The 18,681-nt window shown below is 40.2% G+C and overlaps 1 protein-coding gene across 1 annotated transcript; it reads right to left on the bottom strand.

The window, feature by feature from the left end:
* Nucleotides 1-4,691, bottom strand: LOC143890160 (uncharacterized). The gene is made up of 3 exons (XM_077394731.1): nt 4,073-4,691; nt 1,133-3,064; nt 1-365 (listed from the first exon to the last, which is right to left on the bottom strand). The coding sequence occupies exons 1-3, from the start codon at nt 4,689-4,691 to the stop codon at nt 1-3; spliced, it is 2,916 nt and encodes a 971-aa protein (XP_077250846.1).
* Between the last annotated feature and the right edge of the window lie 13,990 nt (nt 4,692-18,681).

The following is an 18,681-nucleotide window of genomic DNA, read 5'->3' as shown; positions in this document are numbered from 1 at the left end:
TTACACTTGAAATTCCATCAGTTGAGACATTTCGATTGTGTGGAATGGCTTTGGAAAAGATGGAGTTCGAGCAGAGAACTTTCCAGAGATGTGTTGCATGGGTGGCCGAGTTTGTGGATTTGCATTTACGCACGCGAGTGCCAGTGACACTGCCAGAAAAACTTCATTTTCAACTTGGTCTTCAGGATTTGGGAGCCGTGGGTCTAACACATCCTTTAGCCGTAGATTTTGGCCAACTTCAGATGATGATGTTAACAAGGAGGAGATGATATCTCCAGGGTGCCTTCCCATTATCACTTCAAGTGCTAAAACCCCAAAGCTATATACATCGCATTTCTCCGTCACTCTCATTGTGTAAGCAAGCTCTGCCAAACAAAACAAAAAGAAAAAGAAGTCAAATGACATAAAATTTCTAGGTTAAACAATGCTCTTACCATTCAAAAAAGAGAGAGAATTCTCTTAATTGTATAACATGAAACAAGTATTTCATCAAAAAGAGACTTCCATGTAAAATGAGCGTAAAACGAATTTATGCCCATTTGTAAGTGGGGAAAAGGAGGTAAAATTTGTTTCATGCCCCTTAACATTTGCTAAGGCACATTGAAACCGTACATTGGCAGACCCTGACGAGAGATGTTTGTACATGGGTTTTACTTTGATTCTCGCCTAACCGTTGGATCAGGTCCGTGTTGGCTAGCAACTTATGATCGGCCAAAATATGCTCAGAGATGGCAGATGAAATGTGACCCATTAGGCACAACTTAAACCAGTCACTTGCTCAGAGTGACTTGAAGAAAAATTTCCTCAAATTTTAAGGTAGTTTTTTGTTTTGGTTGAGCAAGAATCAGACCTTGTTTATTTTGGACTTTGAGACCGATTGTGAGACCAAAAACTTAATGTACGTTTAATTTTGAGTCCAATAATCAATTTTTGACTACCACACAGTTTTCAAAATCCAAAACAAACAGAGACTTAGGATATTGTATCTCTAGGGTGGGGCCAATCACATCAATGGTCTAAAACATTTTGTCCTTCCGTAGGTGAGCCAAATGACACAACAATAAAATAAGACACAATTTTCTAAACAATTATACCGCAACAATAAAGTAGGCACAACATAGGAGGAACTAACCTGGAGCAACATATCCACGAGTGCCTGCAAGTTCTGTCCAGTTGGATGAATCCGGCATTAGAATTCTAGCAGTACCAAAATCAGATACATGAGCCTCAAATTCTGAATCCAATAAAACATTTTTGCTTGAGATATCTCGATGAACTATTGGCGGGTCGCAATCATGGTGCATGTATGATAAAGAATGTGCCACAGCTTTAATAATATTAACCCTCTTCACCCAATCCAACTCCATCGCCCCTTTGTCACTGCTTAGTATATTAGCCAAATTTCCTCTTTCTATATACTCATAAATGAGAAACATACATCGACGATGGGAGCAAAACCCGTAAAGCTTGACAACATTGCGGTGACGGATTTCTGTTAATGCACGTACCTCATTTCTGAAACTTCTCTGATCAATTTGCTCGCCATCTTCCAATTTGTGAAGTTTTTTTACAGCTACTGTTTGCCCTGTTGGCAGATATGCTTTGTAAACTCTCCCATATCCGCCTTCCCCAATGGAGTATCTGTCATCAAACTCCTCTGTTGCATCGATGATATCTTCATAAGAAATACACCCATCCCAATTCCATATCGAAAATAGGTCTTTATTCCTTTCATTTCTTTGTCCCTCTGCATTTCTTGATCTGAGGCAAAAAAAGAAAGAAATGCCAAAAGCTAGAAGTAGAAGGAATAGTGCGCTCAAAAGAGGAAGAATGATCAATATGATAACGTTGTGTCTTTTTTTTGGTTCACCAATGTTTATTGGCTTCGAATTGCATGGTTGCAAACCTTGCGCTTTGCCGCATAAACCTTTGTTGCCGAGAAATGTCCCTTGTTGGAAGGCTTTGCTGTTAGGAAGGCTACCCACCAAATTATTGTATGATAAATCAATCGATGTCAAGCTGAGCATATTTTCTAGAGAAGATGGAATTGACCCAGAAAGCCTGTTGTGGGAGAGATTTAAGATTTCCAGCATGTGTAATTTTTGCAGTTGGGGCGATATTTCTCCTGTAAGCATGTTAAAACTAAGATCTAGCATAATTTGCAGCTCTGCTAGATTGCCAATTTGAAATGGAATGCTTCCATTCAAATGATTTCTGCTTAAGTTCAAAGAATGCAATTTCGAGCAATCTTCTAGTTGTTCTGGTATCGATCCACTCAGTTTGTTTGCTGATAGGTCCAAGATCTCCAAATTGGACAGTTTTCCCATTTCTGATGGTATCCGACCAGAAAGTTGGTTACCATTTAAACTCATGTTATATAAAGCTGTCAAGCTCCCCAATTCCTTTGGAATCTCTCCGACCAAAAGGTTTGAAGAAAGGTCGAATAGTGCTAGTTGAATCAACTGTCCAAACTCCGGTGGTATTTTACCAGCTATCAAGTTCCCTGAGAACTTTAAACTTGTCAAACTTTTACACTTGGCCCAAGTTGGAGAGAGTTCACCAGACAAACAGTTGTGGCTCAAGTTAATATATGTTAGATTTGGACAAACTCCAAAGTCTTCGGACATATTTCCGGAGAGCTGGTTTCCTTGGATATAAACACTGGTTAAGTACGTGCAGTTTGACCAGCTTTTTGGGATGGGACCCGAAAGTTGATTGTGAGATAGAGTTAGAAAGGCTAGCTTTTTAAGATCACCCAAAGAGGCCGGAATTGCACCATTAAGATGGTTATAGGACATTTCCAGATCAGCCATATTTTTCAAATTTCCTATTTCTTCAGGGATGGGGCCGGAGAGATTATTGTTGTAGAGTTGCAACGTGACAAGGTTGGTCAAGTTTCCTAATGTGGAAGGAATGGAACCTGCTAGAATGTTATCGGTCATTTTTAGATCAGCCATATTTTTCAAATTTCCTATTTCTTTTGGGATGGGGCCAGAGAGCTTATTGTTGTAAAGGTACAATGTGACAAGGTTGGTCAAGTTTCCTATTGCAAAAGGAATGGAACCTGTTAGAATGTTATCAGACATTTTCATATCAACCATATTTTTCAAATATCCTATTTCTTTAGGGATGGGGCCTGAGAGGCTATTTTTACCGAGGTACAAATGAGTAACGTTGGTCAAGTTTCCTATTGTTGAAGGAATGGAACCCGTTAGAATGTTATAGGACATTTCTAGATCAGCCATATTTTTCAAATATCCTATTTCTTTAGGGATGGTGCCAGAGAGCTTATTATGGTGGAGGTAAAACCTCACAAGGTTGGTAAAGTTTCCTATCGTGGAAGGAATGGAGCCCGTTAGAATGTTATTGGACATTCCCAGATCAGCCATATTTTTCAAATGTCCTATTTCTTCAGGGATGGGGCCAGAGAGATTATTGTTGTTGAGGTACAACGTGACAAGGTTGGTCAAGTTTCCTATTGCGGAAGGAATGGAACCTGTTAGAATGTTATAGGACATTTCCATATCAACCATATTTTTCAAATATCCTATTTCTTTAGGGATGGAGCCTGAGAGGCTATTTTTACCGAGGTACAAATGAGTAACGTTGGTCAAGTTTCCTATTGTTGAAGGAATGGAACCCGTTAGAATGTTATAGGACATTTCTAGATCAGCCATATTTTTCAAATATCCTATTTCTTCAGGGATGGGGCCAGAGAGATTATTGTTGTTGAGGTACAACGTGACAAGGTTGGTCAAGTTTCCTATTGCGGAAGGAATGGAACCTGTTAGAATGTTATAGGACATTTCCATATCAACCATATTTTTCAAATATCCTATTTCTTTAGGGATGGAGCCTGAGAGGCTATTTTTACCGAGGTACAAATGAGTAACGTTGGTCAAGTTTCCTATTGTTGAAGGAATGGAACCCGTTAGAATGTTATAGGACATTTCTAGATCAGCCATATTTTTCAAATATCCTATTTCTTTAGGGATGGTGCCAGAGAGCTTATTATGGTGGAGGTAAAACCTCACAAGGTTGGTCAAGTTTCCTATTGTGGAAGGAATGGAACCTGTTAGAATGTTATCGGACATTCCTAGATCAGCCATATTTTTCAAATATCCTATTTCTTCAGGGATGGGGCCAGTGAGATTATTGTTGTTGAGGTACAACGTGACAAGGTTAGTCAAGTTTACTATTGTTGAAGGAATGGAACCTGTTAGAATGTTATAGGAGATTCTCAGATCAGCCATATTTTTCAAATTTGCTATTTCTTTTGGGATGGTGCCAGAGAGCTTATTGCTGTGAAGGTACAACGTGACAAGGTTAGACAAGTTTCCTAATGTGGAAGGAATTGTTCCAGAGAGTGCGTTGTTGCTAAGATCAAGATGGGCGAGTTTTGGAAAGGAAGAGAATTTGAAATTATAGAGCTTACCTTGCAAACCTACAGCTGTTAGGTTTATTTGAGTGACACTTCCTACGTGGTTACATGCTATTCCCCTCCAATTGCATGGGCTTTTATTGATGGCATTGTGAAGCGACCAAGAATTGAGAGGAGCTTGGTTAAGGAGGCTAGCTTTCCAGCCGAGGAGAGCCTCTGCTTCTACTGAATTTGCCGTTGTTGAACGGCAAGAAAGCATCAGAAAGCAGAAAAGTAAAGAGAAGAGGGAGAGAGATTTCTTCAAGGCCATGGTTGTTGGTGGTGTTTGAGTTTTTTCGGTCATGTTGGATGTAGATTTATAGTGAAAAAGTCGTGTGTCCTTCTATGCGGTGCGTTGAGGGGAATAATCGTGTAGCACATCTATTCTTGTAGCAGACAATTAATGTGGCCCCACTCGTATTTTTCTAAGCGTGTAAGAACCGTAAATAGCCAACGAGGTGGAGTTTTATTACTAACCTCCTTTTTTTTTTGCTCTCCTTTCAATCTTTTTCTCCTCTTTTCTATTATTTTTCCCATGTGAAAAATAATTTAAATGACCAAAATAGCCAACTATAGAAATTTTCTATTTCTCCTTTTTTTAATAAAGACAAATGCTAAAAAGACTAGTTATAATAGAAAATTTTCCACCTCATATGAATTTAATAAGATAAAATCTAGTGAAAAGTGAGCCAGTGAGCCTACGTGGCTGCTCTCACCTGCAACAACCAGCCACAAAATGCCTTCATGCAATGGACCCTAGCAAATCCCTTTCTATTATTTTGTGAAGAAAAATAATAGAAATTTTCTATTATTTATACTCAGAGTGCCCCTCAACGTCCCATATTTGTCAAAAAGTACAGTGAAACCCACTTCATAGGACTAATCCAAACCGTTCGCAGTGTTTTATTTCCATAGGTTGATCCTAACCAAATTTGCCATTGTTAGGATGTCAAGAAAGCGTCACAAAGCAGAAATGGGAGTTGTGATGAGCATGATATTGTAGATGTATTTTCCGGGAAATGATTTCAACAAACATGTAACACATTTCACGCAACAAGATGCTTTCGTGCAACTTTGCAGTGTTGAAATCATTTCCCTTCAATAATTGTAGATTGCATGTGACATATAAAAGATCTGCTTTCTGCTTTCTGCTTTCTGTGATGAATGCGACAATAAGTATAAAGACGAGGACCATGTAACACATTTCAAAGGGCCCCAAATGTATAGACAAGGACCTTGTAACACATTTCAAAGGGCCCCAAATGTATAGACGAGGACCTTGTAACACATTTCAAAGGGCCCCAAATGTATAGACGAGGACCTTGTAACACATTTCAAAGGGCCCCAAACCCATTGAAGATTCGCCTATTTATAGATGTCTACGGGGAGCATGTAACATATTTCGGAGTTATTCGCGTGTCTCACACTCTTGGTAGCATACGTGTGAGCCCCCATTCAGAAGCTTCTCCTATACTATCCAAAGGCCCCTACCTGCCCTTGTCTCTTCACACTGTATTGGCCTTGATCTATCATTCAATTCGTTTTCGATTATTTCTCCCAAACTAGGAGACTTCTTCCATCTGCTACCCCCATTTTTTTTTTAATTTCGTTGTTTGTGTTCTTCCATATCCTTATTTACTAACTTTTCTCAATTAATTAATTATTGAAGATTTTTAATTTAGTCACTAAAATATATATAACTTAGCAATATTGCTGGAAATCTAAGGTTGACCGCTTGACCACCTTTCCACATGATTTTTTGGGCAGTGATAAATCGACCCCCAAATATCTTAAATCAACCTCCTAATATCTTAAATCGTCCCCTGTGTCTCTTTCTCTCTCCTCTGGGTTAGAGAGAGAGCGGAGAGAGAAAGACACATAACGGGTCGTTTAAAATATATGGGGGTCGATTTATCACTCCCCGAATTTTTTTGGAACTCATTTACTTCTAAATTGGGAGCTTGGAATATGGGCTTGACCACATTGGAATTCTCTTTTGTGGGAGTTAATGGCCTAGGGACTTGGTGTTTTGTTTTGGAATTGTGTTGGTCATTTTACATTTGTTAATGGCTTAGTGGTAGCTTAAGGAAGCTAAGATTAGTTAAGTCTTGTTAGTCTTGGATTTAAAGTGTAGGGTTTATTTTTGGATCGTGTATCTTCTTCATTTGCAAGCCATTTTAGTGAAATTTGAAGTCCATAACAACTTGGGCTACTTTCTTTGTGTGTTTGGTATCAAGAGAACAATTTTCTTCTCTTGAATCACATCTTCTCCCTCCAACCTATTTGGTTTTATTCCAACAAATATATGGCAAAGAGATTTCATGGGTTTTGCCTTTTGGATAATATTGATCAGTAAAATCACAAAGGAATTGGAAGAGCCAAATATTTTAGCATGCCGGGCCACACATCTTCAGCATTGGACCTGTTAGAAATGAGATTAGGGTTTAGAAGAGAGGAAGAAGAAGAGGAGTGAAGGATGGAGAGTCTCTCCACTAGGGAGCTCCTCATGTAAACGATGAATATATAGGCCCAAACCGGGGCAACTATGTACAATGAGCCCGTTAACTAATGTGGGTGTGGGTCCTAAATGTATTATGCTGTGGAGTGTGTCTCCTCACCTTGTTGTTGTTGTTGTTGTTTTTTCTTCCCTCTATGCCTACTTTGTTTCCTCGGAGATCATGGCATGGCCCCAAAGTGGACGACTTAAATGATCATAGATGGGACCTACTTACTTGATAATTCCTTATCAGTCACACGCTAATAAAATTTGGCTCCAGACCGGTCGGGAGGAACTTCCCTCCCGACCCCTTAATAGTGGGGGTGTGGAAATATCAATTCCTAAAAAGTAGGCTTGGATTTGATATTTCCACCACCCCTGCTATTAGAGGGGCTAGAAGAACTTCCTCCCGACCGGTGTGGAGCCAAAATATTGTTCCTGCTAAATTTGCTAAGGGCCCGTTTGGATACCTCATGCATTTGTATTTTGATTTGGATTTGAGTTTTGGATACAAAACACATCAATCATCTTCATGATCATGTTTTAAGAGAGAGAGAAAGAGAGGGTGAGGGAGGGAGGGATGCCTCGCTGCTGCAGGAGCAATGTCAAGGAGCAACGATGGTGACGGAAGCTGCCACAAACGTTGATTTCCAAATAATGTCTCGCAGAAAAGATTTGAAAATCAGAATTTTTTGCAGTTACATAACTGATTTGGAAATTCTAAGGATCTGATCTAGTTCAAAATATCAACTAAATCCATGGAGATTAAGGGTATGGTCCCAAAGTTGACTACTTGAATGAACATATATGGGACCCACTTGGATGATAATGCCTCATCAGTCCCATGCAACTAATCTGACTAGTTCTGTTTTGTGTTGATTACCAGGTCTGTAATTAAGTGAATGACATGTGTGAGTTGGTGTGTGATGTGTGTTGAACGGATGGGCGTGCCAATTTGTAAAGTAAATAACCAATGCAGATGATGTTTATATAATATTGTAGCATGTTACTTTACACATCTGTCAAATGAGCAATGGGAACAAAAGCTCCAAAACCATGTGGGTTGCCTCACGATGGTCTACAAAGATCAACGGTATACATTAAAAATACATGCCATCCAAAAAAAAAACAGTAAACATACATGTCCCCGTGTGGGACACAAGACTTGACCTCGAGGTGGCTATCAGCCTAGTTTATCTCTTATTTCTATCAAATACACTGACCAAATAAGCAAAAGTGAGTAACTTGCAAAGTATTTTTCTTTCCTTTGCATAAAAGCAACTTAGCAAGATTTGAAAAGGTGAGAATTTATATAGTGGCCGACCTGAGATTTACAAGGGCAGGGTGAGGATTGGAATCATACTATTAGTCTAATTTGTAGGGCCACCTCACTCATACTTTTCCTCTGCATTATTACTTTTCTTCTGCTGTGGTCTACAAGGAAGAGGGATTGGGGCTCATTTATTTCCAAACCACATGACTTTTCTAAGGCCCAATGGAGAAAATGGACAAAAAATTAGCTGTCTGACAAGTGTTTTTTCTTTGCACAAAAGTGAGAAGCAATTGAAAGAGGAAAGAAGTGTGATTAGTTAGAGATTTGAGGTCAAAATGTTGTTTAGTGATCAATAGCATTCAAGTATGGGAATATTATTGCCTTTGGCGTAATATTCGCGATCAACGTTTCTGAGAGCGATGCATCATTTTTCGCCGGAATTATGGGGTGTGGTTTAGATGTCTTTCCAGCAACCTATCTGGGTCTTCCTCTTGGTGTGGGTCGACCGAAACACAACCTATGGGCTCCTATTATTCAAAGGATTGAGCGACATTTGGCCACCTGGAAGCGCCGGTTGGTTTCCAAAGGAGGTAGATTAGTGCTTATAAAGGCCGTTCTATCCAATATGCCGATATATTTTCTATCTCTTTTTCAATGTCCCGCCTCGGTTGCTAAACGCATCGAACAAATTCAGAGACGCTTCCTGTGGGGCGGATCAGGGTCTTCCAAGGGGGTCTCCCTGATTAAATGGAGTATGGTCTGCTTGCCTACTAAAAATGGAGGTTTGGGTATCAGGAGGGTTCAGAGTTTTAACCAGGCCCTTATGGGCAAGTGGCTGTGGAGATTTGGCGAAGAACAATCCTCTTTGTGGGTCCGGGTCATTGGAAGTAAGTATGGTTCAGATCATGGGCATTGGGACTCTGTTGATAATTTTAAACTCAAAGGTCTCACGGTTTGGAGGGACATCTTGAAGTTGAAGTCGTTATTTGCTCCTGGCGTCCGATTCAGAGTATATAGGGGGGATTAGATTCGGTTCTGGCAGGATCCTTGGTGTTCGGACGTTCCTCTTCAAGTGATGTTTCCTGACTTATTCATCGTTTCATCTCAGAAAGAGGCCTGGGTATCGGAATGTTTTGCAAGGGAACATGGGAAGGTGGCTTGGTCTCCTAAGTTTTGCAGAGACTTCTTTGTTAGGGAGTTAAACTCTTACAGCGCCCTCCTCTCCTTATTGGATTCTTGCTTCATCAAGTCTTCGGGCGTAGATCGTCGGATTTGGATTTGGAATCCTTCGGGGATATTTTCAGTCAAATCTTTTTATAACCATCTGATCCCTTCTTTAGTGGAGCATGTGTCCTCCTCGGTTTGGAGACAATCTTGCCCTCCGAGAGTTGCTTTCTTTGGGTGGTCGGTTAGCTGGGGCCGCATTCAAACTATGGATTTTTTTAGGAAACGAGGAATGTGGTTAGTAGATCACTGTCCTCTATGTTTATCCGCTGGGGAATCCATTGACCACCTTTTCATACACTGTAAGGTCGCTCGCCATATTTGGGGTCTTATTTTTTCTCGTTTTGGAATCAGTTGGGTCCCCTCCAACTCTATGGCTGAATTCATTCAGAGTTGGGCCTGGACTCCTTGGAAAAGGAAAGGCAGAACGCTGTGGAAGATGTGTCTCCTGGCCTCATGGTGGTTCTTGTGGAAAGAGAGGAATGCTCGTATCTTTGAAGGGAAGGCTAGATCTCCCTATTGGATTTATATTCAGTTGATAGCTGCGGTCATATCCTGGGCTCGAAGCCTTCCCCTGTTTCGTTTTGTTTCAGCTTTCGACCTCTGGGAAGGATGGTCAATCATATGCTTGGAATCGGCTACCAAAGTAAAAATCCTCCCCTCCTGGATTCCTCCTCCTCCGGGGTCCCTGAAACTTAACTTTGACGGATCGTCTATCGGCAATCCAGGAATGGCAGGAGTAGGGGGGTTATGTAGAAACCACAAAGGGGAAGTCCTCTGGGCCTACTCGGGGCCTATCGGAGTGGCAGACTCAAACGAGGCAGAGGTCCGAGCCGTTCATAGCGGGCTTCTCTCGATGCCTCGTCTAGAGTGCGACAAAATTATCGTCGAAGGGGATTCCTTAAATGTTATTCGCTGGCTTTCGGGTAACGCTTCTCCCCCTTGGCGATTTTTGCCTCTCTTAGAGGAAATAGAGGACAGAGCTAAGGGCTCCTCAATAGTTTTTCGCCATGTCAGGAGATCAGCCAATGCGGAAGCAGACACCCTTGCCAAGAAAGGAGTCTTTCGGGCCGCGTTTGAGTGCTTTGACTATCTACCTCCTTGAATTATTGTACTGCTATCTTTGTATTATCTTTGTTCCTTCAGGACCACCTCGGTTCTGTTTTTACATATATATATATATATATATATATATATATATATATATATATATATATATATATATATATTCTGTTGCCCTTTAAAAAAAAATTATTGCCTTTGGCGTGGGTGTGACATATAAAAGATCTGCTTTCTGCTTTCTGCTTTCTGCTTTCTGTGATGAATGCGACAATAAGTATAAAGACGAGGACCATGTAACACATTTCAAAGGGCCCCAAATGTATAGACGAGGACCTTGTAACACATTTCAAAGGGCCCCAAATGTATAGACGAGGACCTTGTAACACATTTCAAAGGGCCCCAAACCCATTGAAGATTCGCCTATTTATAGATGTCTACGGGGAGCATGTAACATATTTCGGAGTTATTCGCGTGTCTCACACTCTTGGTAGCATACGTGTGAGCCCCCATTCAGAAGCTTCTCCTACACTATCCAAAGGCCCCTACCTGCCCTTGTCTCTTCACACTGTATATTGGCCTTGATCTATCATTCAATTCGTTTTCGATTATTTCTCCCAAACTAGGAGACTTCTTCCATCTGCTACCCCCAGTTTTTTTTTAATTTCGTTGTTTGTGTTCTTCCATATCCCTATTTACTAACTTTTCTCAATTAATTCATTATTGAAGATTTTAAATTTAGTCACTAAAATATATATAACTTAGCAATATTGCTGGAAATCTAAGGTTGACCGCTTGACCACCTTTCCACATGATTTTTTGGGCAGTGATAAATCGACCCCCAAATATCTTAAATCAACCTCCTAATATCTTAAATCGACCCCTGTGTCTCTTTCTCTCTCCTCTGAGTTAGAGAGAGAGCGGAGAGAGAAAGACACATAACGGGCCGTTTAAAATATATGGGGGTCGATTTATCACTCCCCGAATTTTTCTGGAACTCATTTACTTCTAAATTGGGAGCTTGGAATATGGGCTTGACCACATTGGAATTCTCTTTTGTGGGAGTTAATGGCCTAGGGACTTGGTGTTTTGTTTTGGAATTGTGTTGGTCATTTTACATTTGTTAATGGCTTAGTGGTAGCTTAAGGAAGCTAAGATTAGTTAAGTCTTGTTAGTCTTGGATTTAAAGTGTAGGGTTTATTTTTGGATCATGTATCTTCTTCATGTATCCTCTCTGCTTTCTGCTTTCTCTGATGAATGCGACAATAAGTATAAAGACGAGGACCATGTAACACATTTCAGAGGGATTTCAGCACAACCATGTTTTGATACAAGAGCCTTGTAACACATTTCAAAGGGCCCCAAATGTATAGACGAGGACCTTGTAACACATTTCAAAGGGCCCCAAACCCATTGAAGATTCGCCTATTCATAGATGTCTACGGGGAGCATGTAACATATTTCGGAGTTATTCGCGTGCCTCACACTCTTGGTAGCATAAGTGTGAGCCCCCATTCAGAAGCTTCTCCTACACTATCCAAAGGCCCCTACCTGCCCTTGTCTTATTGGCCTTGACCTATCATTCAATTCGTTTTCGATTTTTTCTCCCAAACAAGGAGACTTCTTCCATTTGATCCATTGGACTAGTGCCCTGTTAATGCATAAAATTTCTAACCATAGCCATTACCTCATATGAAAAGGAATTGATGTCAATCACTAAACCATACTCTAGAAACAACACTGGTTCAATTCGTTTCCATTATCTTTTTTTACATCTTAGTCCATCTGTTTAAATTGGATTTTCAGTATTCAAATATTTAAAACATAGTACTGACTTATTGAATTGAACGTTACAGATTGAATCATAACTCAAAACTATGTGGAACATAAATCTGTGGATAACACAATCATTTCACAATCAGAATTTTCCAATGAATTTAAGAAAAACTTTTCATGATCCCTTTGAGTCACAAACTGATAGAAGGACCTCATTTGCATAAATCATTTGAAATATTTTAACCAATATAATATGTTATGACACCCGAATCAATTAAATCAATATAATGAATTTCAGTTCATAACAATGAAAGTAAGCTATCATATCTTTAAACAAAATCTCTCAATCATCATAAAGATAACAGATTACAAGACTCTTCAATTTATTTCAGCATGGATAAGCTAAATAAGTTTACTTCCTGCAAATCATTTGGACATCAACATTTTCTTGTATGTACTGATAATGGGGATAATATCTTGTGTTAATGTCTTATAATAATACTAGAACTTTTCATCGAAAATATGCTAGGATTTACTCCTTCTGTAATATTATTTACACGATGCAGAATTATCTTCTCAATTAATGTGTGATATGAAAATGGGGTTTTTGAGATTGAAATTCATTGCCAGGATATATGGTTTTTGTAGAAGCTAATGAGATGTAATTTCAAATGGTCATGAACTGTTCTTGGTTGTACGAATCAGTTATGAGAAATGCCTATTGAATGTTTTCTTTAAAGGTCATTAATCTAAAGTTATCATTAGCTTATGGGAGAGCATAAACCCAAAGAGCCATTAATATGATGATAGATGAGTATAGATTCTAATTTCGACTCTAAATTAGAATAAATTTTGTCAACGAGATATTTCTTTTCCTTGATCAGGCAACATCAATTACCATAATTTTTCTATTAGAATTTATCCTTTCTTTCGCCTCATCTCTTGTCATTCTGAGACTAACTAAGTCTCATTAGTATTCTTTACTCATTCATTGCAAGGGCGATGAAGGCGATAGCCCAAGCCCATCCTTAGAGGGATTTATTGGATCATGATAGTACCATTTCCCCTCTTCTTTCCTCTTATTTAGGTAAAGAATCATCAGTCTTTTAGATACCCTGAAACCTTTAGTTCTTCATTGCAAGGGCAATGAAAGAGTTATCTAGAGCCTTTTTAGGGAGACAAGTTATGTCTCAGCATGAAATGTCTTACCCTGTTAGGAGACATGCTTTGTCTCATAGAAAGTCACACCCTTTTAGAGAGACATGCTTTGTCTCGTAGAAAAGCTTACCCTCAGGGAGACAGGCTATGCCTCATGCAGAGAAAGTTATATCCTTTAGAGACAAGCTTTGTCTCATTAGTGAATCCATCCATAGGAGACATGCCATGTCTCGTTAGCGCCTCTCTTAGAGTCACCAGGTTGAGAGTCAGTCCTTTAGCAAAGGAGTCTGTCTTTAGCTAGAGAGTCAATCTTTCAGAAGTCTGTCCTATCATCATAGGGGTTAGGATTATGTCCAACCTCTCATCAAGTTATGTGATTTTTATCCACTCCTGCAAAGTATATGATGCTGTCCAACCCTTGCAGAGATGTGATTCTATCCAGCTCATTCTTAAATTTTCATTTATGGTAGTCATAGTTGTAATTTTCTGTGCCATCTTAAGTGCAAATTGACTTGGGGTGCCCTATACTCCCTTTTTTGCAAGGGCGCCTGTGTATCTAGCATTCCCTAAAATCATTGAAAAGATATAAGGCAATTTTATAATTTTAATGAAGTTTATTGGCATGGATTTGATTTCCTTTAATTTTTTGTCGCCGTTTAATTTTACATTTCCTTCCCTATAATACCCATTCACATCCGAGAGTATTTTAATCCATTACCTATAAATTCCCGCTTCAGAATCAGTATTTGAACGTGATAGAGCAAATGTAAAGTAACTAGCTGTTAGACCCTAAACCAATGGCATAGGCATTGGCTTGTAGTGGCACCTTGCACCCTTGCCAATAGCCAAGATGGGCCTAGGGAGTTAGGCCAATATGAAACAAGGTGGGAAGAAGGCCATGGGACCGAGGCTTTGGCATGGGATAGAACATAGGCATGGGCTATGCATAGCTTGCACGGGCAAGGATTGGTGGGCACTGGATCAGTGGGCACTGACTGGGTAGGTGGCTGGTGGGCAATGGATTGGCGGGCAACGATAAGCCAATAAGCATGTGGCAAGTGGCCAGCACCTAGGCGTAGTGCCCAAGCTTTGCACATGGAGGCAGCGGTTACAAATGGTTCAGAATGGGCTACCCGCATGCTTGGACTGGAATGCAACAGTTGGGCAGTTACAAATGTTTGAAAACAAGGAAGGCAACAGTTGGGCGGTTTTGGCACTGGAATGCATACATGGCAGCAAGGCAATAGGCAAAGTGGTGTTGCACGTGCGGATTTTGGAGGCAAACCAATGCATTTTGAATAGACAACATGGCTGGACGGTTTTGGTTGGTTTTGCCAAGTGTTGACTCATGATTTGTAAGTGCAAATGCACATGGATTGTTGAATGTGTTGTACATTGGCCAATAGCCTTTAGGCACTATGTAAATGGGCCAATGGCCTTGAGTTGGTTGCCAAAACTACTCTATATGTGGCAAAAACGCCCAAGCACATAGGAAATGGGTTTTTGTGTGTATTGTGAGAGAAAAGCTTCCTTGTAATGGCTTTGGCCAAGAGTAAGAGTTTGAGAAAGATGATGGCAATGGAGTTGCTCCCGAAACACATTAAAAATTGGTGTCCCTTGTGTATGGTTTTCTATGCATTTTGTGTGCTGATTTTTCCTTTGTGTGTGCTGTCGAGCCTCATTGTGTACTAGAGAGAGGGTTTGGCAGACTAAGTTGTGAAGACTTAGTGCCATCAAGCGGGTTGCTTTGTGGAGGAGCAATTTGACCCCGTGACACAAGCCTGGGTGAGAGAGAAAAGGGACGCTCAAATAACAAAGCATGTAAATGGATGAATATGACCTCAAAATGTAAGTGGCATATATAAAGTATTTACCATCTAGACATAGGGATTTAATAGGCAACTTAACAGAAAGCCATTTTGCGACTCAATTTTGCATGAGAGAACATCACACTCACACAGGCTCACTTTTTAGCAGGTTTTGTCTTATTAATTTAATTCATCTGAGGTGGCTTTTCTTTCCTGCAAAAGTGAGCCGTGGAATGGCTTTCAGTGAAATTGCCTATCAAATTCCTCTATACCTACTATGAATTTTAAGACTTTGTGAGTCTTGGGTAAGGGATAATTGGTTGAAGTGATTGGCTTTTGCACTTAAGAACTGCCACACATGTTGACTTTTTGGCAGATTTTGTCTTATTTATTTAATTCATCTCAAGTGGCTGTTCTATCATGCAAAAGCCAGCAACGAAATAGCTTTCCATGAAATTGCTCAATAAATCCCAAATTTCTATGTTAAACAATTCTCTTAATTGTTTAAAAACTTAGGGCCACTTTGAATACTTCCAAACAATATATATGCATCTACAATAAAAACCATTTAAGGGGTGTGAATAGTGACTCTTTACATCGGAAAAAAAGACTTCCCTGGTCTAGCAAGAATGATTTTTTCCAAAAAAATGTAGAAATTTTGTTTTTAGGGAAAATTTATCAGCACCACTGTATTTTGATGATTGCACTCCTCACTTTATCAAAAGTATGGTATGGCCCTCACCATAGGATGATCCAAACCGTCCTTTAGATTTAGTACCAAAATCAGAGACATGAGCCTCAAATTCTGAATCCAATAAAATATTTTTGCTAGAGATATCTCGATGAAGTATGGGCTGGACGCAATCATGGTGCATGTATGATAAAGAATGGGCCACAACTTTAATAATATTCACCCTCTTAACCCAATGCAACTCCATTGCCCCTTCCTCGCTGCTTAGGATATTAGCCAAATTTCCTCTTTCCATATTCTCATAAACAAGAAACATACATCGAGGATGAAAACAAAACCCGTAAAGCTTGACAATGTTGCGGTGACGGATTTCTGTTAATGCCCTTACCTCATTTATGAAACTTCTCTGGTCAATATGCTTGCTATCTTCTAATTTGTGAGGTTTCTTTACAGCCACTACTTTCCCTGTTGGCAAAGCTGCTTTGTAAACTCTCCCATATCCTCCCTCCCCAATGCAGTGTTTTTCATCAAAGTCCTCTATTGCATCGATGATATCTTCATATGAAATACACCGATCCGAGCTCTCTTCATTTCATTTCTCTCTTCCTCTGCATTTTTCGTTCTGTGGCAAAAATTTAATGAAATTCCAAAAACTAGAAGTAGTATCAGGGTCATCGGTTGTCTTGAAGCATGTGAGGAGGGCGGCCAATGAGAAGGTTGATCTGTTAGCCAAGAGGGGTGTGAATAGTGACTCTTTACAATGGTTTGATTATCTTCCCCCTTGATCAGCCATGTCTTGTTCTGTTGATGTTGTGTATTTTCTGTTTATGCTTTCTTATCTTGTAATCTGTTCTATTGGGCTGTCCCTTCTCAGGCTTCCCTTTCCATTCTAATATGATTCACCATTTCAAAAAAAAGAAAAAAAGAAAAAGGAATAGTGTGCTCAAAATAGAAAGAACTTATTTTTTTGGCAACTAATTGCCAAGCCGCAAGCGAAGATTCTTGTCAATTAGTTAACAGGAAGAAAGGGAAATTCCTTCATATTATGAACACCTTGCCTGTATCTAGAACCCCTTTTAAAGGGCTCATCCCTGGAAAATCTTGATTGGTTCGGGAGCTTGGTGTTTGAGGGGTTTTTTTGGCTCTCTTGATGTTGTTGGCTCCTCTGGGTTAGGCTCTCTTTGCTTGTTTTGGTGCTATGTTTCTCTGCTTTGTTGCTCTCTTTTGTTTTTTGTTGGCTTCTTTGTTTCCCTTCTCTATGAAGTTGTGGGTTGTTCTTTCTGCTTATGTTTTTGTAGCCCATGTGGCCTTTTATTGGTTTGTACTCTTATTCATTATCAATATATCTGGTATGGGTCCTGCCTAACCCCAGCTTACCTATAAAAAAAAAAGAGAGAGAAAGAACTTTCAATATTTAGTGACAGGGCTTGCACGATTCCAAACCCTGCGCATTGCCGCATAAACCTTTGTTGCCAACAAAAGTCTCTTGTTGGAAGGCTTTGCCGTTAGGAAGTCACCCACCAAATTATTGTATAATAAATTAACAAATGTCAAACTGTTCATATCTTCTAGAGAAGATGGAATTGAGCCTGTAAGCTTATTGTGGTACCCCGCACTGGGGTACCGTGATTTGATGGGCGAGTAAAATCATGACCTTCACCACCACAACACCCACCTTCAACTCCGTCGAACGAAGAGCGATGTTTGCCTCAAAATTGGAGCCGAGGATGATCTGCCTGGGTCGACCCTGGACAGGTCGGAAGTCTTGGTGAAAGTCGGGTTGGTGTGGTCCGACTCGGTCAGTGTGGGTCCTCCATCAGTGGTGGGACCTGGGAAGAAGGGTGTGGATGAGTAGATTTAGTGACGGACGTGGATGGTTCGGTTTTGAAGGAGTGGAGAATTGTGACGGAGGATCTGAAAATGAATCTTGAGTGGTGGCAGATTGACCTTCTGTCGATAAATGATGGGCCGATAAATGTTGAGGGGTTCGGGAGATTCCGGTCGGCGACAAAGACAACGGGGCGTGGCGGAGGAACATGGAGGGAGGAGGGGGTTTGTTCTCTTGCTTGGGTGATTCGTTCGGATGCGAGTGTTCCATCTCCTGTGGTTTAAACCCAAGGAAGAAGTAGGTGCAATCACACCTACACAAATGCACTGGATCCCATTAAAACTCTAAAATTAAGCCCTCGCTAGAGGAGGGAGGGTCCACCTCAGTCCCTCCTGTGTTACATGGCCCGCTCTTTCAGCATATAGCCTGGCGGATGTCCGATGGAGGCTGTCCACAGGACTTTTGCTTGATAATGCAAGTGTAAATGTGTTGTGACTGTGTGGGAACGTAAGCGAGCAATGTGGTTCTTTTTAAAGTAATTTATTATTCTTTATTTTAAGGGATTTGCTCGCGTCCATAGCATAAGGCATCTTGTGGATTGGCTGTTGCATCCACAAAATGCCCTGCGACTCTAAAGTGATTTTAAGAGTAAAAACTATAATCTATAAGTTATATTCCAATTAGTCATCAAAGATTATGATTTAGCCAAAAGTTTAACAGTTTAAATTTTTTCTAATAAATCTGTTAATTCTACTTATCTTAACGTTGCAATCAGGCCCGTTGAATCCTTCCCACGTGAAGAAGATTAGCCTCTCTCCAATCTCCAAGTGGGACCCAAGACTTGATCTCGACGGTGACAATCAGCCTAGTCCGTCCCTTATTTTGATCAACTATATGAAATACTGACTTATACAATATAACTGAGTAGGTGAAGAGACCCAACCCAT

Source organism: Tasmannia lanceolata, unplaced genomic scaffold (genome assembly GCF_043159265.1).
Source record: "Tasmannia lanceolata isolate RefF3 unplaced genomic scaffold, GAP_Taslan_0.1 ptg000013l, whole genome shotgun sequence".
NCBI lineage: Eukaryota > Viridiplantae > Streptophyta > Magnoliopsida > Canellales > Winteraceae > Tasmannia > Tasmannia lanceolata.
The sequence above is the reverse complement of the archived record's forward strand: the minus strand, read 5'-3'. Positions and strand labels throughout refer to the sequence as shown.

What these genes read in the sequence shown, in the direction of transcription:
- LOC143890160 (XM_077394731.1), bottom strand. Translation starts at nt 4,691, where the DNA reads ATGGCCTTGAAGAAATCTCTCTCCCTCTTCTCTTTACTTTTCTGCTTT. An exon ending in GTCCGATAACATTCTAACAG is followed by an intron (nt 3,065 to 4,072) that starts GTTCCATTCCTT and finishes ACATTCTAACAG; the next exon opens with GTTCCATTCCTTTTGCAATA. An exon ending in TCGTGGATATGTTGCTCCAG is followed by an intron (nt 366 to 1,132) that starts GTTAGTTCCTCC and finishes TTTGTTTGGCAG; the next exon opens with AGCTTGCTTACACAATGAGA.